The sequence below is a fragment of the Chionomys nivalis genome, chromosome 19 (assembly GCF_950005125.1).
Source record: "Chionomys nivalis chromosome 19, mChiNiv1.1, whole genome shotgun sequence".
In the NCBI taxonomy this organism is placed as follows: domain Eukaryota; kingdom Metazoa; phylum Chordata; class Mammalia; order Rodentia; family Cricetidae; genus Chionomys; species Chionomys nivalis.
This window is the reverse complement of record NC_080104.1, coordinates 58,909,476-58,935,289: the sequence shown is the minus strand read 5'-3', so window position 1 is coordinate 58,935,289 and position 25,814 is coordinate 58,909,476. Positions and strand designations below refer to the sequence as shown.

Below are 25,814 nucleotides of genomic sequence, written 5' to 3'. Positions count from 1 at the left end.
ACTGTTTCACAGAGAAACCCTTTCGCAAAAAACCAACCAACCAGCCAAACAAAAACCAAGATTGTATGTAACGTGCCTATCGATTATTTTAAAGGTGTGTGTGTGTGTGTGTGTGCGTGTGTGTGTGTGTGTGAGAGAGAGAGAGAGAGAGAGAGAGAGAGAGCGCATGCTTGTGGAAGGCAGAGGGCAACCATGGCATTAGTTGCCTTCCATCTTGCTGAGACCATCTCTGCTGCTCACTGCTGTGCAAGCCGGGCTGGCCGGCCCTGAAGCTCCTGAGGATTGACCTGTAGCTTCCTGCCTGGCTGTAGGAACACACCCGGGGATGACAGCTGTTCACACTGAGTATCCAGTTCTGACCAGGATTCTGGAAATTCACACTGCAGTCCTCAACGCTTGCACGGCAAGCACTGTTAGCCACTGTGCATCTCCACTCGGCCATCTTGATGTCTATGCTTCATTTAACCCAGTGAGGTGGGCGCTGGTCTCCTGCCTATTTTTTTTAATATTTATTTATTATGTATACAATATTCTGTCTATATGTGTGCCTGAAGGCCTCAAGAGGCCGCCAGACCTCACTAAAGATGGTTGTGAGCCACCACGTGGTTGCTGGGAATTGAACTCAGGACCTTTGGAAGAGCAGGCAATGCTCTTAACCTCTGAGCCATCTCCCCAGCCCTCTCCTGCCTATTTTATACAGACCGGGGCTCAGCAGTCAGGAGATACAGGGATAGAGGTTGGTGGATCTCTGCGAGTTCAAAGCCAGCCTAATCTACAGAGCGAGAGTTCTAGACCAGGTCAGCCAGAGAGGGATACATAGTGAATAGTGAAACGCTATCTCTCTCTCTCTCTCTCTCTCTCTCTCTCTCTCTCTCTCTCTCTCTCTCTCTCTCTCTCTCTCTCCCTCTCTCTCTCTCTCGCATAAAAGGGTCTACTGAGGCTGAGCTCCTGCCACTAAGCCTGACTACGTTCAGTCCCAGGTACCCACACAGTAGAAACAAAGAACCAATTCCTGCAAGTTGTCCTCTGACCTTCATGTGGCCATGCACACACGTGCCCATTCACATACACGTGCAACACAAATAAAGTGTAAACAATAGAGGGTTGACAAAGAAGGTGGAAGCACAGAGAGGGTAATGCTCCTGCGGGAAGCCACACAGCTAGGACAGAGCTGGAGTCACGCAGCACAGAGAGGGTAATGCTCCTGCGGGAAGCCACACAGCTAGGACAGAGCTGGAGTCACGCAGCACAGCTCCAGAAACGAGAAACTGAAATTCTAAATTATGACCCTGCACACCCAAGGCAAGCTTGATTATGTTCTAGAACCTTCGATGGAGTAGGCAGAGAAGCGTGAAATCCACTTACAAGGGCAAGCCACTGACTCCAGCTGGGTGGAAAGCTCAGCCAGGGGGTACAGCGTGACACAGCAGGTTTCCTGTCTATGGTAGATAAGTGAGCCATGGCAGGCTCATCTTGATTCCAGCACACACACACACAATCTAGACGCAGGGACGACTGCCTAGAGCTCTCTGTGACTGCTGGACCCCGTCACAGTCAAAGGAGCCCTGGAAGACAAACCGGACCCTTAGAGAGATTTCCAGCTTGTCACCAAAGCAAAGGTAGCTGATGAGCACTGGGAAAGTCCTGGGGGGCAGGCATGCTCAAGGTCCTGGCCTGGGAAGAGGATGGAACTGAGGGTCTGGCACATGCTGGGCAAGCCTTATCCGTGACCTGTGACCTGCGTTGCAGCCTCTGCAAGGGGAGGGGGGTGATGATCTGAACTCCCCTGATACCCATCAATGCGGTTAGCAGATGGATCGAACTCTTGGCACCATTTGAATCTGAGAAGAGGCAGGGAGGGCGGTGCTGATAGCCTGGATCCCAGGGTTCCTGTGAGGGTTGGTTTTGGGGATTTGATGCTGAGTTGGGAACTCTCTGAGCCCAAGAGATGCTGTTCCCAGCCTGGGAGCCCGTGGGAATCAGTGGCAAGGAAGATAAAACCCGCTCCCAAGATATATAATTTCCTGCAATTTCTGCCTTTCACCCTATCTTTTTAAAAAGCATATTAAGTTTCTCTAAAACAGCAGGATTGCTTCAATTTGCATATCTCCGCATGCTAATTGCGCCTCCTCAGAGATTCAGCAGGCAGCCTTTCTCAGCGGCAGGGCCAGGCTTCCTCCAGCACCTCCAACCCTCCCAGCCCCAGAAGAAGGCTGAGGAGGTCAGAGGTCAGCAGGCATGGCGCCCATCAAGTCGCCCTGGGTCAGGAGACAAAAGTGAAACGTAAGGGCGCCTCAAAGGCTCAACAATCAAAATAAATGTTTTAACATCCCTAAAAAGAATCAACGAAAAAAACTATCCGTGATAAACAGAACACTAAAATGTTGAATGAGGAGCATTTTTATAAACAAAGCAACTGGTTCACAGAAAGTCATGTAACTTGCCTGGAGTCACACACCTGGCAAACAATGGCTCTTGAGTTCTTAACCACCTTACACGCCAACCCTGAAAGAGGTTTTTAATGGACAACAGCATCACAATAGGTGTTATCTATTGTCTTTTGACCTGTTGGATTTCCCAAATTTCCTAGAGTCAGATAAAAAAACACACTCAGGTGTGTGTGCCCCTGAGTCTAGAATGCGTGTGTGAGTGTGCAAGTGTGGGATCAGGATGCTAGAGCAATGGCTCAATCAGTAAAGCACTCACTACACAAGTCTGAAGGTCTGAGTTCAAATCCCAGCACCCACAGTAAACTGTTAGGCACAGTGGCTCTAGCTTGCAATTCCAGTCCTGGACAGGCAGAGAGGGGGGCTGCACTGGTCACCCAGCCTAGCCCACTGGTGAGCTCCAGGCTGGTGAGAGCCTGTTAAAAACCCAAGTGGACAGCACCTGAGGAATGACAACCAAGGTTGTTCTTTGACCTCCGTATGCACATGGACATACAAGCATACAAGAAAGCACACACATGCACACACTTGCACACACATACATATACACATGTACACATACATAATGCATATACACACAAACATACACGTACACACACATATACATATGCATACACACACACATGGTGTTACTTAAAAAAGGAGGAGGGCTGGAAGCAGGCATAGTGTCGCAGAGGCAGAGGCAGGTCAATCTCTGTGATCTAGCCAGGGCTACATAGTGAGGCAGTCTCAAAACTAACACACAAATAAACAACAAGAAAAGAGGGCTGCAGAGACGGCTTGGTGCTAGGAGTGCTTGCTGTGCAACTATGAGGCCCTGTGTTCAGATCCCACAGTCTCACGAGCACCTGGAACCCCAGGGCTGTGCAATCTGAGACAGGAAGCAGTGCTGTGGAATCTGAGACAGGAAGATCTGAGGTTACTGGCTGCCAGCCCAGCCTAACAAAAATACTGCAAGGTTCCCGGGCGCACACCTTTAATCCCAGCACTTGGGAGGCAAAGGCAGGTGGATCTCTGTGAGTTCGAGACCAGCCTGGTCTATAAGAGCTAGTTCCAGGACAGGCTCCAAAACCACAGAGAAACCCTGTCTAGAAAACAAAAAAAAAAAATAAAATAAAATACTGCAGGGTCAGGGAGAGATCCTGCCTCAAAGGGGCAAGGTGGACAGTGCTACAGGAGGACACCTGATGTCCTTCTCTGGGCTCTGCAAGGGCACTGTAAGTATAAACGTGTATACCCCCCCCCCCCAATCTATCTAGGACTCTGAAACTACATTCCATCAGGAGGTGACTCAACCTGGAGCCAAGGAGGGTTGGTGGAGGGAGAAGAGAGAGAGAGGGAAGAGAGGGAGAAAGATGGATGGGGGACAGCTAGGGGGCTGTGCTGGTGTCCACTCAGATACAGGTGGTGCTGGAGCCTTTGTTGGTACATTGTGACGGGGTCTTTGGTCAAGCTGGCTTTTCTTTGTTGTGGTAACGGTCGGCTTCCCAAACAACCCAGCCAGCTGTGTGTCTGTGGATTTGATCCACTTCAAGCTGAAAGTCCCCACGGACCACTTTCCCTCCCACACTTACTGTGCCTACGCGTCTGGGAAGCTGACCTACATCCACTGCTTGGAAGAAAACGAAACAATCAGGATAGCAAGTGAGCTGGGCGGGGCGGAGCATGCGTGCAATCCCAGCAGGGGCACCGCTGGGGAGCTTGAGACCTTGTGGGACAGAGAAGGTGTTCAAGGCCAGCGTGGACTGTAGAATGAGTCGGTGGGCAAGGGCGCTTGCTGCCAAGCCTGACAAGCTGAGTGTGATCCCCAGGCCCAACACAGTGGAAGGAAGAAGCTAGCTGCCCACGTTTCCCGGGGCATATGGACACGTGCATGAACACACATACACAGTAAATGAATAAATACATGTAAAAACAAACAAATAAGGATAGGATGTCCAATGCACTATTATTTCACTGTATTACAGAAGAAACCATATTCAATAAATGATGGTCAACCCCTCCTATGAGGAAACTATGAAACACTCATTTCTAAGACTAGAGACAGGAGCTTGTGGCCCAAATACCAGGTACCATATTGGCTGGCTGTGTGGCACACACCTTTAATCTTAGCACTTGGAAGGCAGAGGCAAGCAGATCTCTGTGAGTTCGAGGTCAGCCTGGTCTACAAAGCAAGTTCCAGGACAGCCAGGACTATACAGAGAAACCCTGTCTTGAAAAACAAAACAACAACAAAAAAATCATCCAAATGTCAGTAACAGTGATTATCTTTGGGTAATTTTTCTGTGTCTTCCTAACTTGTACAGAATTAGCATAGTATTTTTGTTCTATTCCACATGTGAGCATGTGTATACTTGTTCACATGTGTGTAGATACAGGTGTGCAAGCAGCATGTGCACACCTGCTTGAGTGTGTAGAGGCTCGAGGAGAAGCTGATGTTTGGCACCTCCCACGATCACTTTCCATCTTATTCTATAAGGCAGGTGCCAACCAAACTGGCTACTGTGGCTCCGACTGCTAGCTTGCTTGCTCTTGGGGAGGGATGTTCATATCCACCTTCAGAGGCTGGGATGACAGGGTTGCCATGCCCACCTAGCATCCATGCAGGATCTGAGGATGTGAACTGTGGTCCCATTGTTTGTGCAGTGAGCGCTCTAACCACTGAGCAATCTCCCCCCGGACTAATACGGTTAATGTGATATTACATACACATATATATTTAAGCATCAGAGACAGCGCCTTTGTTTTTTGTTTTGTTTTGATTTGACTAGAGAAATTATTCCTCAAACTAAGAAATTATACACTGTGTTTTAGGGAGGATGCTCATGTCTGTTCTAGTATGGGCAACACGCCTTCCCTATGCTTCAGCCTGAATGCAACTGAGTGTCAGGGGACCTACACCCACTTTACCCCATGGTTTTCTCTTCTCTCTCTCCTTCCCTCCCATGGCTATCCTCCTCCAAAGTCTGCAGCAAGGAGAAACACTACCCTCAAGTCCCCTAGACTCCTGGAAGGTCTCACAGAATCCAACCCCTCACTAGGCGTGGTGATGCAGCACACCTTTGATCCAAGCATTTGGGAGGCAGAGGCAGGAGGATCTCTGACTTTGAGGCCATCCTGGTCTACAGAGAGAGTTCCAAGACAGTCAGGGCTACACAGAGAAACCTTGTCTTGAAATCCCACCCCAAAGGGGGGGGGGGAGAAAGAAAAGAAAAAGAACCTAGCCCTTCTTGCCACCATCCCCACTTGCAGCCTGCCTGACCGGTCATCACCTCTCTCTCCTGCCTCCAGGGCCTTTGGATAGGCTGCCTGCTTCCCGGGGAGCTGGTGGCAAGAGCTTAGCGCCTACCTGCTTTTCCACGTGGGCACATAATAAATTGCCCACGGATTTTCCTTCAGGACCAAGAATGTCGTGCAGCAGCATGTGTGATAAAAAAGGGGCAGCGGGTCTGACAGGATGGAGAGCCAGGGCAGAGAGGCTGGGATTGCCGGCTGGCGTTTCTCACACTAAATTAGAACAGCGGGCAGCGGGCAGAGTGAGTGAAACGCTGACTTGCTGACTTGAGACAAATGAATTCCTGAACAGTCTAGAAGTGGCTCAGGGGTGGGGAGACCCCAGGATGCTGCAGTGTGAAGCTTGGATTTACTGCTCCTCATCAGGAGCCTGGAGGATGGGTACCAATCAAGGCTATCAAACAAACCAGAAAAGCCAAGGAGGCGCAGGCCTTCCACTGCAGGTGCAGCTGGCTCCCATCTCTCCAAATTCCACTCCCAGTGCTCAAAGCTGGCTTCTTCACTGCCGGCTAAAAGCCCGCAGAGCCTTCAGGGCCACTATCCAAGTTATCGAGAAATTGTTCCTCATCTATTCTGGTTGAGACAGGGTCTCACTATATAGACCAGGCTGGCCTGCAACTTAGAAATCTGCTTGACTCTGCCTCCCAGATGCTGGGATTAAAGACGTGTGCCACCATATCTGGCCCTTTCTTTTCTTTCTTCTTTAAATGAAAGAGAGCTGGTGATGAGCTCGGTGGCAGATTGCTTGTCCACCCAGAGTGAGGTCCTGGGTCAATCTCCAGCATAAGACATGTTTGTGAACAAGAGCCTCAGGGAGCTGAGGACCTTACAGGAATACATCAGTACACCTGCTGGGCATGAGGAAATGTGGGTGTCTAGGGGGCTGGCCCTCACCCTGTCAACATAAAGGCCCCAACTGTATTTGCATCAAATCTGATTGTAAGAACCTTCTTGGCATTAATATTCTACACAAGCAAGGCTTTTCTTTTACTTACTAAAGTAAGCCTGTGACAGGCTGGCATCCACTCGATCCTTTGCTGTCCCTCACCACCCACGCAGTCTCCAGGCTGAAGGCAGGAAGCCCCGCGCCTTGCAGACCCGCACCCCACCCTCTCCCTTTGATCCTCCCACCGAAAGCCGGAGTTGCAAAGCTGCTCACATGTAATTATTTTAATTCAGCCAGATGCTGAGAATTAGTGTCTTTTCCTTGCAAGGATTCTAGGGAAAGAGAGAATTCAGCCAAAGATATGCCAGGAGAAACGGGAGCCCACAGCCTCTGCAGGAAGGGAGCCCCTAAACCTCCCCAGCGCGGGCACAGCCTCCAGCAAGAAAACTTCTGTGTCCAAGGATGAAAGAGGGGGGAGGAGCAGGGAAGGAAAGAAGAGGAAGAGAGGGGGAGTGGGGGGGGGTCCTAAAGTGGCAAAGGAAGATGTTCACAAGCCGCTGGGAAACCGAGTAACAGCACCAGCCCACTGAGCTTGTCCAAAGTGCCCCAACTGACGCTATTTAAACACCAAGGAGGAGGTCATTGCTGGGCTAAGAGCTCAGGGGAAACTGAATTTGGACCATAAAGTGATTCCCATACAGCCTCTCCTGAGGATGGATGGATGGATGGATGGATATATATATGAGATATCTAACTATCTGTCTGTCTGTCTGTCTGTCTGTCTATCTATGAGGATGGCAGTCACCATCCTCATCACCTTCATCCTCAACAGTTAACCCAACTGCCCCACAGCAGGGGAACCTTGAGGCTCTTGCACTCAGAAACAGAAAAACATGCCTGGTTCGTGCAAGTAGGCCCTCCTTTGACACAGTGTCCATCATCACTAAAGACTCTGCTGGACTTCCTCTTATCAGATCCTCAGTGCACACCAACCACAGCAGCCCTGCCCAGGGTGCAGATGCTGGGTGAGCCTGTTTCCCGGTGTGTGGGCGAGCCCGATTCCCAGCATCCGGGCCTCCACTATCCAGCTAAACAGACAGGGAGGGCCACCACCAGGAAAGGAAAGCAGCTGTGCCAGCATTCCTCTGACCACCTCTCCACACAGAAGTCCTAGGGACAAGGTTGTGACTCCACATCCTGCTCATTGAAGACTGGAGCTCTAGAGCAGGCTGCCTGGGTCCAAACCTCATCTCTTGGGTGACTGTGTGGTCCTGGACCTCATCTCACGGGGCTTCAGTCTCCTCAACCACCAAATGTCAGAAACCTCATACTACACAAGAAGACATACACAAGTCTACATCTATGAACCATTAGTGTGGTCTAGAATCATTAAACAGGCCATGAGAAATAGCACACTACCTACACAGAAGTGAGCATCCAGTTGTCGCCCCCGCCCCGCCCATTCGAGGAAGGGATACTTGGCCTTCTTTCTTCCTTTAGGGCAAGCACTCTGAAGCTGAGACATACCTCAGCCCCTTCTGGTATCTTCTAGGACCCTAGACATTAAGGAGATTTACAAAGCCACCCTTCTCCCCCAAAATATTCCTTTTTGGGAAATGTTGTTTAACATTAACACACTCTCTCTAATGGAACAGTCTCCTGTAGCTCTGGCTGGCCTTGAACTCACTATATAGCTGAGGATGACCTTGAACTTCTCATCCTCCTGCTCCTAGCTCCTGTGTGCTGGTATTACAGGCCTGCACCTCCATGTTTGGCTTATTTGGTATAGTAGATGAAACCCAGGGCTTCACACTTACTAAGTAGGCAAGCACTCTGACAGCTGAGACCCCCAAACCTATGCTGATTCCTTTACGTGTGTGTGTGTTATATAAGCGTGTTGCATTTATGTCTGTACACATGTGCATGCCTGATCCTCCAGAAGCTAGAAGAGGGTGGTCTTCTGTAAGAACAGCCAGTGTTCTAAACCACTATGCCACCTCTCCAGTTCCCCACGTCGATTCCTTTTTGCTTGTTTTTTAAGATGGGGTCCCTCTATGTATCCCTGGCTGTTCTGGAACTTGTTATGGAAACTCACAGAGATCCGCCTGCCCCTGGGATTAAAGGTGTGCGACACCACACCTGGCTGATTCTTTTTTTTTTTTAATATTTATTTATTTATTATGTATACAACTTTCTGCCTCCATGTATACCCACATGCCAGAAGAGGACACCAGTGGTTGCTGGGAATTGAACTCAGGACTTTTGGAAGAGCAGGCAATGCTCTTAACCTCTGAGCCATCTCTCCAGCCCCACGTGGCTGATTCTTATTGTGTTCTGCTATTGTTACCCTAAAAGGATTAAGGTTGTTCTGTCGTGGTTTTTCACATGGTGGATGCTGGCGGATGGCAGCTCTGATCCAGGCGGGTCAGGAAGTCTTGTTTCTCCTCCTTCCTACAGTCCCCGGGAGCTCTGTCCCCAGATACTCAGGCCTCTCTCCCTCCCAACCCCTCACTGGCCTCAGGGATGCCTGGTTTGGGTGGCCCGTGGGTAGAGCCCCATCTTACAGTCAGTTGATCTGGAGTAGAGTCCAGGTGTGCTCCCTCTTGTCTCAGAGAGAAGCTGGAGTTCCGGTGAAATGAGACTCTCACTGGGGTCCTTCCCCCATGCAGAAACGAGACTCATCCCTTGACAGCAGTCAGCATCCTTACATTTTCCCTTTGTCGTCAGCTATCAGAGTCCTGACCCCTTTCTTGGTGCCGAGCCACCCCATGGGCCACTACTCCACACTCCTCCAGAAGAGTCAAAACCAAAGGCTGCCAGGATTGCAGACTCCTGGCTTCCCGACAGCCACACCCACCCGGATTCCTATTCAGACCTACCCACACTCACGTCCGCCCACGCACACACACTCACACTTACACCCACACACTCAGACATCTTCTCCCTCTGTGGAGCAGAGAGTGACATCCTGTGCCAGAGGCAAAGAGAACAGTGACAACTGAATGCCAAGTGCGCAAGGCTGAACGGCTTTGGTCATCGGCGGGGCTGGGGCAGTCTGGGCTGAGGGGCGTGTATGTGATTGGACCCAGGAGCCTGGCTCTGTGGCGCAGCTGGTCCCTCGTGCCTTGGGTCTCACTCTGGTCAACTACAAGGCTGGAATCTTCTAGCTCCGGCGTCACAGTCTCATGCCAGCCAGGTCACAAGGAGCCCTGTCTACCCCGGCTCCCTCCAGGGATGGGTAATCCTGGATCATGGAGAGGAACCCCTGCTACTCACCCTACAGTTGCTCAGCTCCTCTGCAGATAGGATGATGGAGCCACACTTCTTCCCTGGGACACCACTGAGGGAGGAAAGACAAAAATGACAAGCCAGACAGGGACAGACCAACCCGACATTCCTGGGTCAGCCGCTCCCATGCCCGCCCCGTGCCATCTAGGCATCTGCCCCCAACACCCCTGAGAACATCCCCAGAAGAGCCTGGGTAGTGTGGCCGAGAGCATTGTGTGCTGGGTCAGGCGCTCAGCCTGATGGCCCGCCCCCTGCTCCCAAGGCCCACCAGGGAGGTCTAAGAATGGCAACAGCACCCGGACTCACCCGGAAGCTTCCGGACCAGTGGTTCTGAAGCTTTCCATCCAAAGACCACTTCTGTGGGCAAAAGACCTTGTGGGCTAGCTACCCTGTATCCAGCTACCCAGGGTCCCCTGGTGTTCCAGCTCTGAGCCAGTCTGCTTCACTAGGGAGGAGCAGCTGAGGGTGGGTTAGGGTCTTGGGGAGGGGTCCTCTCCATGGCTCTCGCCTGCAGCTACCTCCATTTGAATTCCTGGGACTGGGGTCTTCTGGGGCCAAAAGACACCCCACTTAGTGAGGGGCCATGAAGGACAAGGGACCATCCACAGCGGAGAAGCCCCTCCAGGAAGGTGAGCCGGAGAGGGGATCTTCTGAGGGTGTTCCACCTACCTGTTCCTCCTTCGGCGGAAGTGGGGGGCATGCCCCCAAGGACTAGCCCACGCCACTCTAAGGTTTGAGACTAAGCTGGGGGACCATAGGGTCACCGAGGGGGGATCACATGTGAAGCTGTGGGGCAGCTGTGACTAGGGGTTCTGGCCCTGCGCACACTTGGGAGTGACACAGAATCTGCTTTCCGGACACGCACGCACAGGGCCCTGTGCAGAGAAGGCCCTCGACCGACGGCACAGTCTCCCTTCCCGCAGCCTTGCTGCGCTGCAGTGGGTCGCTGTGGAATCCAGACCCCGTCCCCTGCCCAGTCCAGGGCAGCCGTGGCAAGCTATGTGTGGAACCGTTTGAGAACCACAGAGGAGCTTTACCCAGCATCACTTTGGAGGGAGAGGTTCCCAGCAGAGGAGGGAGGAGAGAAAGAGAAGCCTCCTGGGGCTGAAGACACAGCCCAGGTTTCTCCAAACTGGGCGAGCAGATGAGGGGCCAACCCTGCCCCAGGCAGGTGGCGGTGCTGCAGCTTGGCCCCTACTCTCAGGCAGTCCTTTCCCACACAGTGGCCTGGTAGAGACCAGAGTCAGCAGCAGCCTCCTCCGCCCCTGGCTCTCCATCTGCTGCTCTGCCTTGGACTCCACCTTCTTTTTCTGGTCTTCTTTCCCTCCTCTCTTGCCTCAACCTGCTCCTACCAGCTTGGCCTTCCTCTCCCCACCTCCCTCCCTCCCTCCGGACTTGATCCCCCTCTTTACAGCTGCTTATGCTCCCTCTCAGCTTGCTGGCATCCACTCTCCCCATAAACCAGAAGCCACGCTGGTCCTGAGCTGTGAGGGGCCACACAGGCTCTTTCCTTACATGCAGGCAGCCGGGTGGGACTCCCTCTCTCCGTCCCAAAGGTCCTAGGCCCACAGGGAATGAGAAAGAAACCAGGACAGAGACGCTCCTTAGGAGAGGAGAGGGAAGACCCATGGAGGGTCTGTGTTGGTCACATGTTTTATGAGGCCAGCCAAAAGCACAAAGTGGGAGTGGGAACTGGAGAGTAGACAGCCCTCTGCAGTCAGTGAGCTATGAAAGCAGTGCACATGTGTGTGTGTGTGTGTGTGTGTGTGTGTATGGGGGGGCTGAGCCAAATCAACTCCATAGGGAAAAGAAGGCTGATATTGAATAGAGAAGCCATGGAGGCGGGAGAGCCAAGGGGGTATTAGATGAGGAAAGGGAGGAAGGAGGGAACTGAGAGGTCCCAGGCCCACCCACCCTCAGCACAGGACACTCGTTTGAATCCCTCCCTACTCCCTAAAGTCCCAAGAGCCACCAGGGCTCTCCTTGGCGCCTGAGACCTTATGAAGGGACCCAGGACCCTTTGTCTTCCTACCCAGGGGTTAACAGTAGATCAGGAATTGGGCCTAGAGGCAGGTGACCTCTTTAGAACTGGCTGAATGCAGAAGGCCACAGCTGCGTGGGGACCTACCCGTTAGACACAGCTGGCATAGGCTTGCCTGTCCGGGAGTTGAGGCTGAATGCTCCTATTCTGTGGAGACAGAGGAAGAGAAAGCCAAGCGTGAGCCCACGACCCCAGTCCTCATGGGCCAGAACACAACCTGCAGATGTCTGGAGCCTCTGCCCCGGAAGTCACTAAAACAGGACCAAAACCCAGACCACAGAGAGACACTTCCCAGACCTTCGGGTGAAGCCCTGGGTAAGTCAGGCTACCCCTGAGGTGTTCAGAGCGGGGCCCCAGACCAGCGGCCCCAGCGAAGGTATCACATACATGCCTCAGACCTACTCAGAAACCCTGAGGTGGAATGGGCTCCTCTGCTCCAGGTGACCCAGACACCTGCCACAGGTGGAGACCGTCTCTGTCACGTCATTGGGCCTCAATGGCTTAAACCGTCTCTCTCATTCGCATGCCGAAGGCCCAAACCTCAGCACTGTATATGACTATATTTGGAGACAGGACCTTTAAATGGGCTGGAGAAATGGCTCATCAGTTAAGAGCAAGAACTGCTCTTCCAGAGGAACCAAGTTTGGTTCCCCTCTTCTGGGCTCCAAGGGAGCCTGAACTTAAGCGCACACACCCACACACCAATATAGACATACACACTTAAATAAAAACAATTTAAAAAATTTTTAAGAAAAAAGGAGTTGATTAGGAGCTGAGGTCACGTGGGTGGGGCCTGACTGTCCACACACAGAAGGACGGACTCCATGCAGACAGGAGAAAACTACGGTAAGCCAAGCCAAGGAGAGTGGCCTTAGCAGACGAGACCTCGGTCGGTTCCTTGGACAGGGCATGGTGGCACAGGCCCACAACTCTAGCCTTTGGGAGGCCGAGGAGAAAGGGTCTCTCTGAGGCCTTCCTGGGCTGTAGACGAAGACCCTGGTCCCCCCGACAGAAAATCTCAAAGGAATCTTGTGTGGCAATGCATGGGCAATCCCGGTCCTCAGGAGGCTGAGGCAGAGGATCTTGAGTTTGAGGCTGCCCCGTGGTGAGGCTCTGTCTCAAAACAACAAGGTCCCCCTCTGCCCTCAAACACAACGAAACCAAACCAATGCGGTCATCGCTTCACAGGCACACGGCACTGGTTCTCGGCGCCCTCTGGGACAGGTCTCTGGGTGCACAAGTCTCTTAAAAGGCCACTACGGAACCTGAGTAGGGGTCACATTCGTTCTGCCACATGTTTTATTTTACTATTTATTTGTAAATAAGCAGTAAATAAATTTGTAAATAAACAGGGTCTTATGTAGCCAAGTCTGGCCTTCAATTTATGTAGCCGAGGATGGCCTTGAATTCCTCCTGCTGGGTTACATGCCTGCACCACCATGCCTGGAATCTCCTATATTTTAAGTCATCCTTAGGTGTCTTATGATACCTAACACAGAGTAAATGATCAGTATAGGCTGGCTGGACTGTATTATCCAGGGAATGGTGACCAGGAAGATGACATACACGTTCAGAAATATGCAGCCTTTTAAAAAGCATTTAGTTGATAGAGTACATGTATGTGGAGCCCATGGGCACCGAGGACTTCCTGCACAGATTTCACCAGCAAAACACTGACCCTCACATCTGTCTCAGAATAGATGCCCAGTAAACAGGAGCTGCTGGTGGGGTTTAGTCATGAACGGCTAAACTTAGAAACGCAAGACCTCCTGGGGGAAAGGACCTGCCTCCCCCGCAGCATTCCCGTGACTCCACATTTCAGATCTTGCTTGTCCTTGGGTGCATCTTCTATGGGATAGACCCCTCCATCCCCTGCCCAAGGTGGACAGGTGACAGCAGGCAAGAAATGGACCCGTAACTGCTTAGGTGTAGACTCGGGTGGGAGCTGGGAGCTGGGAGGTGTAGGCGCAGTCCTGCGCTTCTCCTCGGCCACAAGGAGTAGGAAGGCGATGAGAGAGGGAAATTGGGAAGGAGGATGAGGAAAACGCATTATACGCACGTGTGAGACTGTCAAAGAGTAAATAACGATAAATTTAAAACATACAAATTCAAAATAAAGGCCCTGAACACTGCTATTAAACAAGAGCTAACTGGGATTTCTCCTGGGGAAATCCCACTTTTTTCTTCCCCTTTTAAATTTGTTTTTACTATTTTTAACTCTGTGTGTGTGTGTGTGCACGTGGGTGTGTGCACGAGAGGCCAGAGGTGTCCAGTCCCTTGCAGATGGAGTTGCAGTTGTAAGTCACCTGGGGTGGGTGCTGGGGCAAAGTTGTTCCCTACCACACACGGCTGCAGTATGAGATTTTGGGTTTTGGGGGTCTTTTTTGTAATTTTTCAAGATTTTTTTTTACATACATTGATGTTTTGCCTGCATGTATGTCTGCATGAGGGTACAAGATCCTCTGGAGCCAAAGTTACAGACAGCGATGAGCTGTCATGTGGGCGCTGGAGATTGAACGGGGTCCTCTAGAGGAATAGCCAATGTTCTTAACCGCTGAGCCATCTCCCCAGCCCCTTTCTTGGGGTCCTGATTCTACCATGTAGTTGCTGAGGAGTTACAGGTAAGGGTCTAAGAGAGTCTGTTCCTTATATGCACACTTATGCACACACTCATACAGATACGCACAGATACACACACACACACATGCACACACGCACACAGAAACACACCAGTTAGGAACTACAGTGTGAAGCCAGTGAGGGGTTCATGAACCCCCCCTCTCTCCTGCCTGCCCTGTGGCCTGGACATTTGTCCTGGTGTGTGCCTGCCCTTGCCAGGGCCCTGCCCCGAGGGCTTCCTCAGGAATAAGGACAAGCCACCCACAGCTGCACAGAGAGAATGCTGGCGACTCCCCATCCCGGAGGCCGCTCAGAGTGACAGCTCTCCTGTACACTATCAGAGGTGGGAGGTGAGAAGAGCCCCCCCTTTCCCCCCAGTTCCAGCCTGTTCTTAGCTCCAGCTCAGGTCTACACCTACACACCGCGGATAAGTGGAGGAATGCGCTGTGCAAATAAATCCCAGGTTCAAATTTCAGCTTTCCCACTGCTGTCTGTGGCCTTGGATGTGTCACTTCCACTGGTGTCTGTGGCCTTGGATGTGTCACTTCCACTGCTGTCTGTGTGGCCTTGGATGTGTCACTTCCACTGCTGTCTGTGTGGCCTTGGATGTGTCACTTCCACTGCTGTCTGTTGGCCTTGGATGTGTCACTTCCACTGCTGTCTGTTGGCCTTGGATGTGTCACTTCCACTGGTGTCTGTGGCCTTGGATGTGTCACTTCCACTGCTGTCTGTTGGCCTTGGATGTGTCACTTCCACTGGTGTCTGTGTGGCCTTGGATGTGTCACTTCCACTGCTGTCTGTGGCCTTGGATGTGTCACTTCCACTGCTGTCTGTGTGGCCTTGGATATGTCACTTCCACTGCTGTCTGTGTGGCCTTGGATGTGTCACTTCCACTGGTGTCTGGTGTCCCCTGGTCTCTTACACAGTTAGGGAGGTAGGGTTACAAACTGACTAGGTAGTTCTTGGTCATGACCCCTCCCTCTCCCCACAGGAAAACAAGCTCTAATAACAGCCTGGACCTGCGCATGAGGGCGGGGCCTGGGATCCCTCTTCGAAAGCCCTGGCTGTCTGTTACTGACACCAGCAGACTCTCAGCAGGGTGGGCAGAAGATGGCTCATCAAAGGGGAGCCACCCGGACAGGCTGTACCCCTTCTACACTTACGTGAGGGGCTTCTCCAGGCGGCTCCCAGAGGACCCCACGATCTCTCCAAGGGTGCAGAAGGCCTGGCCCAGGAAATCCTGCATACCCGGGGCAAAAGAGACCAGCGTCAGCCACCGTGTTCACAGCCACCCCACCTCCCTCACAACGTGCAGTCCTGGATACATGCTCTTTGAGTGAAGTCCAGGGCCCAGTCGGGCTACGGCATTTAAGAGAGCCTGGGCTTGCTGGGCAGTTACAGGCAGAACTCACGTGTTTAGATAAATCCGGGCTCTTGGAGTCCACATCGTATCTAGAGCGAACACAGAAAAATGGTAAAGGCAGGCAGGGGAGATCCCACCGCACTCTGCCTGGGACCCTGAGTAGAGTCGGATTCCCCCGGGGAGCACTGGGAGCCTTGGAGGCTCCTCCTGCCCGATCTCTGGGAAGACAGGTTGGAGAGTCCTGTGGCTCTCTCAGGATTTATGCATTTCCCAGTCCGCGAGATGGCTTGGCAATTAGGGACGCTTTCAGCCAAGCCTGATGATCTGAGTTCAATCCCCGAGACCCACACGAAGGAAGGACAACTCTCACAAGCTGCCCTTTGACCTTCACACCCCGCCACGGCACACACATAGACTCACATGAACAGACAAACAAACTTGATTCATTTTTAAAGAATTGTGCATTTCCCTGCACACATGTTTTATCTCACTAAGAATGGGAAATGACACAAATGAACCGTATCCTGGCTGGGTCACAGGTGGGGTCACAGGTGGCTAAGTCACCCTACCCATCACTGCCAGTTGCCTGTCTTCCCAGCTTCAGCATGGTCTGTCTGGGAGCCCTGTTCTCAGACCTTCTCCTTACTCGGGCCTGGTCACGACCTCCACCCCAGTGGGCTGCAAGCTGCTCCTGCAGCCGAGCTGGTCCCCTCTCCCGGAGCCAGCTGAGCTGCAGCCTCCTCTCCCAGGGTCTTGCTTGCAACATTTCCTCCTGCAGCCTCCCCTGTTCTAGGCTCAGATGCATGCACCTGCTGAGGGGTGGCGATCAGCACCCACTACCTCGAGCAATTTGCCTCTCCAGACTGTCACCAAACTTCTCCGTCACATCATGGGCCATGTTTGTTCACACTTCTCAGCCTTTCTCTTCTTCCCATGTGAGCTTCCAAGTTTCTACCTCCCTCAGCTCACCCCAAATTTTTTTTTTTTTTTTTGGTTTTTTTTTTTTCGAGACAGGGTTTCTCTGTGGCTTTGGAGCCTTTCCTGGAACTAGCTCTTGTAGACCAGGCTGGTCTCGAACTCACAGAGATCCGCCTACCTCTGCCTCCCAAGTGCTGGGATTAAAAGCGTGCACCACCACCGCCCGGCTCACCCCAAATTTTTGCCAGAATCCCCCAGGAATCTTTCTTTCCACTCTGTTCTTCTCCAGGACGCTGCCCTTTGCAACCCTGCCCCTCTCCCTCACAGCCCCTGGAAATGGCACAAACTCCCTGCCTGGTTTCCAAGGGGGAAAGTCCTCCTGATGGCCCCGTCCCTCTGTCTGGGGAAACACAGATACCAGAGGCCGACTTGTCTCATGACTCGAGGAGACCAGACACACCTCCCAACATGGGGAGAGGCCAGCAGGTACCCTGGACGCCAGGAAACAAAAGTCAATCAGGTGGAGGCCTGAATTGCCTCCGGTTCCAACACACACACACACACAAATGAGAAAATGCTGGATAAGATCTGGCACCCCCTTTTCCACACCCTAGCAAGACTGAAGGTAGATTTTACCTGTCACTTTTATCTTCCCGACTTCCCAGAATATCCCTGCTTTTCCACCTGTATCCTGTCACTCCAGGCCCTAGTCCTAAGGACTCTCTCCCCTCCCCTAGCCCCTCCAGCGTGAGCCCCACCTTCCACTCACAGGTCAAAACGGAGGTTCTGCTTCTCCTCAAAGAAGTAATCCACAATGAACTTGCGCACAAAGTCTGGGTTGAGCGTGTTATCAATGACCTCGGTGCGTCCAAACTGTAAGAGAAAAAGGCACTGTTGTAACCGGGCCAGGGCGGCTCCAGCCCGTGGCACTAGGCTGCAGGCACTGGGTGCTGTCTCCTGCAAGCAGGGCTACATCTCTGCGCACTCCCTCTTGTCCCCACCCCGCCCTCCCTCTCCAGGCACGAGTTCCAGGCATCTCTTGCACGGTAAATGGTATCAGACCCGAGTGGCCCTGTGTTCTGGTTCTGCTCTTAGCCCAGGCCATGGGCTCCTGGCCTGGACTCCCCTTACCACCAGACAGGTTGTCCTAGTCAGGGCTGCTACTGCTGTGATGAGAACCACGACTGAAAGCAACTTGGGGAGAAAAGGACTTTTTCAGCTTACACTTCCACATCATAGTTCATCATTGAAGGGAGTCAGGGCAGGAAGCTGGAGACAGGAGCTGATGCAGAGGCCATGGAGGGGTGCTGCTCTTAGCTTGCTCCCCATGACTTGCTCAGCTCTTCCTTCCTTCCTTCCTTCCTTCCTTCCTTCCTTCCTTCCTTCCTTCCTTCCTTCTTCTCTCTCTCTTTTCTTTCTTTTCTTGTCTTTTTTTTTTGGGGGGGGGCGGGGGACAGGGTTTCTCTGTGTAGCCATGGCAGTCCTGGAACTTGTTCTGTAGATCAGGCTGGCCTCAAACCCAGAGATTCACCTGTCTCTGCCTCTCTAATGCTGAGATTAAAAGCCTGGGCCACTACTGCTCAGCTCCCAGCCTGCTTTCTTATAGAACCCAGGCTCACCAGCCCAGGGATGGACCACCCACAATGGGCTGGCTGATCTTATGGGGGCATTTTCTCAACTGAAGCTCCTTCCTCTCTGATGACGATGTCTTGTGTCAAGTGGACATAAAGCTAATTAGCACACAGGTCCTCCAATCCCTCACGGCCCACTGATACGACTCTCCTAGGGAACCTTCTAGATATTTTCATCCTAAGTTTACTTCTCTGAGCCACCGCTAAACGTGTATCAACCCTATAACCACAGTTGTCTCTGATAGGCTCCACAAGTAGGGGTTTACTTTTTCAGTGTGTGTGTGACAGGGTCCCATGTACCCCAGGTTAGCTTCAAAGTCTCTAAGGAGCTGATGCTCTACCTTGAACTCCTGCTTCTACTGCCCAACACCTGGGCTATGTGTACATGATTGACACCCCTCCTGCAGTCACAAGAGACTTGATGGTGGGAGGCAGCCTCCTGGAGCACCCATCTCCTTCTATTCCCACCTTGGAGTGTGGGCTGGACCTGACACACATCTCTGTTTACTTATTTTGAGATAGGGCTCACTAGATAGCCTGGGCTAGTCTCAAGCTTGCTGTGTGGTCCAGGATGGCGTTGCATTCCTGACACACCTGCCTCTGCCCTAAACGCTGGGATTACAGGTGTGTGCTCCGTGACCCAGTTTAACAACACACACCTGATAAGCAAAAGGCACACAAGTCAACCATGGGACTTCCATCTTGGAGGCTCCTTCTGCTGTCTTGCTCGCTCACATTCGTAAAGCTAGCAGCTACTGGAGACTCAGTGCCTTCCCACCTTGGCCCTGCCAACCCCAGCTTCACAGCCCCTCTCCTGGCCCCACCTCCTCTGCAAGCCTCACGCTTTCTCAGCTCCTGTGGGCTCCTCCACATGGGCTGATCCCTGAGGCTTGAGCGCATGGTTCTCCATCTTGCTCCTTTGCCACCATCCCCATGCATTGCCTGGAAATTACTCACGGAGTTTCTCTCTACCCTACAGGGCCATGAGCACACACCATGCCCCGGACCCCCTGTGAACACTCCGTGCCCTAGTCCTATGCAATGTCTTGTGGCAGGCTTCCCTCTCTTAGAGATGAGAAGATGAAAGCCCAGAGAGGCCAAGCAACTTGTCCAGGAGCACACAGTTAAGACTCGCTGACCCAAAGGCACAAGTCAGGCTTATGAGCTCTAGACCACAAGGTGCCACAGGTATGGGGAGATGAGACCTACGCTAAGACTGGCTCATGGCAGACACTCTGAAGTGGCTGGGGAGGAGCTGAATGAGGACAGTGTAGCTGCAGCCTCCTCAGGAACTGTGAGGTCCTGGCGGAGGATGGAGGCTGCCTTGCCTCCTGCACATTCCCTGCCTTATCTAAGCCCGTTCTGTATTCCACAAAGGTTGCTTTTGCAGAGCTGTGGGTCAGCGCAGAGCCTTGCCCACGCTAGGCAAGTGCTCTACCATGGAGCCAAGAGCCACATCCAGACTCTAAAAAGCTTTGGAGACCTTAGCATAGACAGACATGGCACTTAGTACTGAGTTACAGGAGCAGAACATGAGTGCCATACTGGAAGATTCTCTATTGCACTCAGAGTCACTGAACAATACCTATGACATGGTGCAGTCACAGCAACTAAAGCACCTAAGCTGGGGTGCGATGTTTGGAATCCTAGCACTCAGGAGGTAGAAATTAGGGGATCTGAAGTCCAAAGCTCTTTAGCTACAGTGAACTTAAGAATAGCCGGCACTATTGTCTTTGCAGCCCCCACCGTCTTTTATCAAAAAGTGTAAGTGGGTGAAGACAGGTGTAGGCTGATGGCTTAATGGTTAAGAGTACTAGCTGCACAATCTTGAGGTCAGAGGTCAGATCCCAGCAACCACATAACAAGCTGGGCATTGTCTACATGCCTATAAAGCCCAGATCCAAGGTGGGGCAGAGGGAGGAGGAGAGCTGTGGCTTGCTGACTTCTAGCTTAGCTACAGGTTCAGGGAGAGACCCTGACTCACAGGAATAAGTGGAGGCTGACAGAGGAGGCCATCCGACACCTCTTCTCAACTCTGTGCCTGTGCACAGGCACACGTACATGCACACCCTCACAAATACTTGTAAAAAGAATGGAGTGAAACACAGAGCACCAGCTCAGGACCCAGAGCTCCAGTGCAGGACCCTAAGCTCCAGTGCAGGACCCTGAGCTCCAGTGCAGGACCCAGGGCTCCAGTGCAGGACCCTGAGCTCCAGTGCAGGACCCAGAGCTCCAGTGCAGAACCCAGGGCTCCAGTGCAGGACCCAGGGCTCCAAATGCAGGACCCAGAGCTCCAGTGCAGGACCCAGGGCTCCAGTGCAGGACCCTGAGCTCCAGTGCAGGACCCAGGGCTCCAGTGCAGGACCCAGGGCTCCAGTGCAGGACCTCATCTCTTACAGTGTCTTTTCTGAGCTACTCTGCAAGTGAGCTACAGGCCAGTGAGCTCAGTGCCCAGTGTGACTGGTTACACCCAGCAGACCTAGACAAGTGAACTTGAGGAACGCAGTGTGGATCGCTCCTCCCAGGCCTGTGTGGACACACCTAAACTACCCATGCACTACTTCAGAATCGCCGTGCACCTAGCCACGTGTTGTTTCCCCGTCTCGGGGGCCGTGCAGTTCTGTCCTGTGCTCATTTCATTCTGCGTGAGAATCAGTTTTTTTTTTTAATCCCGCTTTAACAGGTGTTTAAAAAAATCCCCACGCTCAGCCACGCCACAGGACAATTAAAGTCGAATCGAAGTGCGTGGGGCCCAAACAAGTGCGTCTGGGAGCGCCTCTAGACACCGCTAGCAAGCCAGTGGGGTTGAGAGCTAATGAATGAGGACGGTGGGAGGGAGGAGGAAAACTAACATTTACTGAGCCTCTACTGAATGTTCTGTAGATCAAGTGGCTCATTAAGCTATCTCATTTAATTCTTGTAAAAATCCTCAGGGTTATTACCCGTCTTACGAGCGAGCTCAGAAACAAATCAGCAAGGTTAAGTAAGCTGCCCACGGCCACACAGCAAGGAACTCCGAAGCCCATTATATTTTTTACTTCATCAGACTTCTGGGCACCATCTGAACTGATGAAAATCAGACACTGTGGATGGCCCCGCTGTGTGCGAGCAATGGGGGGCGGTGGGGGCACTCCAGGTTCAATAAAACTGGCCTCCTATTTCTCCTCTAAATTCCATAACCACCTCACAAAGATGGCACCCGCTGCAGAGGACTGCCCACATGCTCCCGCCCCTTCCACGCAAACCTCCTGTCTTCAGACAAAAGGAAAATTTCCCCTAATGGCTTCCTTGCAGGAGGCCTGCAGGTAAACACTTAGGGTTTAGAGACTTCTCTGGGAAGGCCAGACACCCTTCCGTGAAATGCCCTACCGCTCTCTTTCAACACATCTAGCCTGAAGCATCCTCCCCGCGGGGCTGGCAGACGCCCCCTTCTCCAGCACAAGTCCCATGGAACACCCCCTACTCCCCCACGCGACTCCCACCCCCCACCCCCACACAGGGAGGATGACAGCAGCTGCTTTGAAAATGACACTTGAAGCTTCGACACAGGGGATTCCCTGGAGACCAGCTCACTGCCAGAGAAGGAGATGGGGTTCCCCTGGAAACAGGATGGGAGGGGGCTCTGAAGGTCCCTGGAACGTGAAGGGGCTTGAAGGATTTCTAGGACTCAGATGTAATTAACATATGCACACCCCAACTGTGAAATCAACAGCCAGGGGCTGCTAAGGAAGCTTCCCGGCGTTCATTAGCTGGACTAATAACAGAGATGGTGTGAGTGCTGAAACTCAGACTTTTCAAAATCGAAGAGGCCACCGGGGTCTCCGTCGGGCTCAAGGGATACTCCTGCTAATGAAGGCAGAATATAACCAAACTGACGATGGTGAGGGGGCAGGGGAAGTCGACCTGGGTGCTGTATTTCACACACATCTGCTGAGGTCTCCAGGCAGAACTGCCTTGCGGAGACTGAGACAGAGCTTGCCTATGTTCTAACTTCTGTGTGCATCCCATCTCGGGGGAGCAGGGGAGGAGGGCAGGCCCCTCACCAGCTGTGGGCATCCATCCCATCTCAGGGGAGCAGGGGAGGAGGGCAGGCCCCTCACCAGCCTGGAGGCCCGAGCCTGGACACCTTCTTAGAATCACTTGTCCATCCCTCTGGTCCATTCTGAACCACTGCTTGGTCCAAGCTCAGAGCTCGGAGGACCAGGGAGAAAGCATGAGCACCCTGAACCCTGAAGAAGCCCCAGGCAAGCACAGGGTTCTGAATGAACCAAGGCTGTGAAGAGCCAGGAAACCAGCACACAGCATACACAGATACAGGAGACTTATAGAACCTTCCAGGGCATTCTGAGCTGGATGGGCAATGGACCTGGAACAGTGGGATGGCAGGGGGAGGCTCCCTGACCTCAGGACTGGGACACCTCCTATGGGAGAAAAGAATAAAAAGCACAAACCAGAAGGAGCCTAGAAATGAGCGCTTTTGCCCTCTGAATAGCTTCGTCCCTAGCAACAAACCCAGCAAAGCTTTTCAAGGAAGCCGCTCCCGAGGGCTCGGATGACTAAGCTCCGCGAACATCAATTAAGAGGCATTAACTGCAGATCATCCAGTCCACCGAGACCCTCAAAGGGAGGCAAACCTTGAAACTTCTTCAGGGACTGAGTTAAGTGGCTCCCAGGGGCTCTGCCACACAGAAGAACTGACATTTCTGGGGACAGATGAGTCCCCGTGCTCAGGTATCCTCAGAACATGTCAGAGCAGGGTGTGTGAACCCTGGTCAGCCTTCTATGCTTGCTGGAGGAACTGGCCCATCAGGACAATGGCCTGGCATGATGCAGAGGTGACAGGCTGTCCTGTGGCGGCTGCCAGCTGGGTTTGGCTATGGAAGACCCTGTTTAAAACAGGCAGATAGGCACTAGAAGGGCTCTTCTTAGTCCAGCATCTCCAAGGCACACACACCGTCCCCTCTACCCAGGTCCAGCAGAGCCTTCACTGCCCATGCAGGCTGCTGGGAGCAGCTCCCCACTGCTGCTTGTCCCAGTACAGCACATCTTCAATCACATCCATGCCTTTGAAAGAAACCCCTTATGAAACCTCAGCAGACATCAGAGGCAAATTCCCTCCTGCTGGGATGCCAGCACGGATTTTCTCTCTCACAAACATAATCTCCAGCCCACAGGTCCCGACCCTCACTCCATTCTGCTCAAATCCACTGTGACAACATTTGTGTCACCTAAGAAATGGGCAAAGGCCCTCGAGATGGCTAGCTGAGAAAGGCGCTTGCTACCAAGCCAGATGACCTGAGTTTGATCCCAGGACACACGGGGTAAAAGAGAACTGACCCCTTAAGGCTGTCCTCTGACCACTACAAGCTGCCACACACACACTCGTAAATGTAATAGTTTTTTTTTTTTTTTTTTTTTAAAGAAATGTGGGAGGGCTGGGCGGTGGTGGCGCACGCCTTTAATCCCAGCACTTGGGAGGCAGAGGCAGGCGGATCTCTGTGAGTTCGAGACCAGCCTGGTCTACAAGAGCTAGTTCCAGGACAGGCTCCAAAACCACAGAGAAACCCTGTCTCGAAAAACCAAAAAAAAAAAAAAAAAAGAAAAGAAATGTGGGAGGGGGGCTAGGCACAGTGGCGCACGCCTTTAATCCCAGCAGAGCACGCAGGAGGCAGAAGCAGGTGAATCTCTGTGAGTCTGAGTTAGTCTGGTCTATATAGAGTTCCAGGACAGCCAGGACTACATAGTGAGTACCCGTCTCAAAAAATAAAATAAGAAAGAAAACAAACCACCCTTGCTTGCACTGACTTCAGCAACCTTCTGGAAGAACATTTCAGTGCTGTTGTCCCATCTAAGGGCTTCCATGGGGACAATGAGGAGCCAGCCTCCCCTACTTTGTGGGAAGTGACCCTGCTGGGGCCATCCACATGAGTGCTGGAGCGAGGGCTTGTGGGAAGGGGAGGTGATCCACTTGGGGTCAGAGGTCGAGACTCCTCTCCTGGCTCTGAGTGGGTCTGGGATTCTGCAGCTGAGTGCAGGAGTCTGTGGGCTCAGGCCTGGATCATCTGGGGAGAAGAGCCGTGGTTTTGATGGGGTTCTTAAACAGACCAAGGCGTGCACCGAGCTCCACCTCTGCCTGCAAAAGCAGATCCCATGACCACAGTGTAGCAAAGTCATTCTCAGCGGAGTCTGGGGCCAGGCTGGGCTCACACTCCCGCCTGGTTGACCCTGGCTATGTCTCTTCACCTCTCTGTGCCTCAGTCTTTCTCCTCTTCTGTGCCTACATTATGGAGGCTTGGGTGACTTACAAAAGACTCTTGGGACTTAGGCATACGCTCTACATGACCCCAAGCCAGCCACCCAAAGGAAGTGTCTCCCATGCCCCTGCACCTTCTCCTCAGGTGTCCCCAGGTCTGATCAGTTGACTTCTTTCCTCTACCTCAGAAGCCTGTCCTTCATACCCAGGGCACCCCTATGCTGGGGGCCGCAGAGAGCCCTTCTCTGACAGGGCAGGACTGAGGGGCTATGAGGTGGTGCTTTATTCCCAGAAGCCTGTTTCAGAAGGAATCAGGTCCTTCTCTTCCCTGGGGCCCTCCCCACAGTGACTGATCCCTAGTGCCCCAGCTCTGCATGAGGCCAGGAGCCCACAGGAAAACACACTCTGACCTCCTAGTCCCTACACACAAAACAAAAGAACTTCTGGGGCTTATTTTATATTATGCATAATATATAATATATAATCACTATATATTTATTCATTCTATAAGATATGATAAGAGCTGTGTAGCCCTACCGTGTGCTAGACACTAGAATTTTCTCATGTATTGACTGAGTCTCATAACTATTTTATGAGGTGGTAGCATTGAGATCCCTGTTTTACAGACAAGTAAATGGAGAAAAGGTTCAGAGAGACTGGGGGATTCCTGAGGTTACATAGCTACTGGGCATAAAGACAGAATTGAAACCCCAGCAGGGTGGTTTCAAATCAAGAAGGAATTGATAGGATCACAAATCAATAGGGGCTGGTGGATTGGTTTAGAAGGTAAATCGTACACCACACAAGCGTGAGGCCCTGAGTTTGAATTCTCAGAACCCATACAAACCCATAGAAAGCTCACATCTCTAAGTAAGTCCTATGGTGATAAGGGGAGACAGGGGAAGCCTGGAAGGTTCTGGCTTTCTAGCCTGGTGTGCACAGCAAAAATAGACTCTCAAGCAAGGTGGGAGGCAAGGACTCCTTGATTGGCTTCTGGCCTCTATGTGCACACTGCAATGCACACGGCCTGTACTCACACATGCACACACACATGTGCATGCATGCACATGCACT

The 25,814-nt window shown here is 52.3% G+C and overlaps 1 protein-coding gene across 3 annotated transcripts in view; it reads right to left on the bottom strand.

Annotated features, from left to right (window-relative positions):
• Cpne5 (copine 5) overlaps nt 1-25,814 on the bottom strand; it is an 83,580-nt gene that overhangs the window by 31,892 nt on the left and 25,874 nt on the right. For 2 of the 3 annotated variants that reach the window (XM_057751193.1, XM_057751196.1), the window contains exons 4-9: nt 17,626-17,729; nt 15,988-16,027; nt 15,739-15,815; nt 12,044-12,103; nt 10,222-10,272; nt 9,904-9,967 (exon numbers count right to left, since the gene is read on the bottom strand). In XM_057751193.1, coding sequence (XP_057607176.1) covers nt 9,904-9,967; nt 10,222-10,272; nt 12,044-12,103; nt 15,739-15,815; nt 15,988-16,027; nt 17,626-17,729 — 396 coding nt within the window. The remainder of the gene's footprint in view (nt 1-9,903; nt 9,968-10,221; nt 10,273-12,043; nt 12,104-15,738; nt 15,816-15,987; nt 16,028-17,625; nt 17,730-25,814) is intronic. The other variant, XM_057751195.1, reaches the window with a different exon arrangement.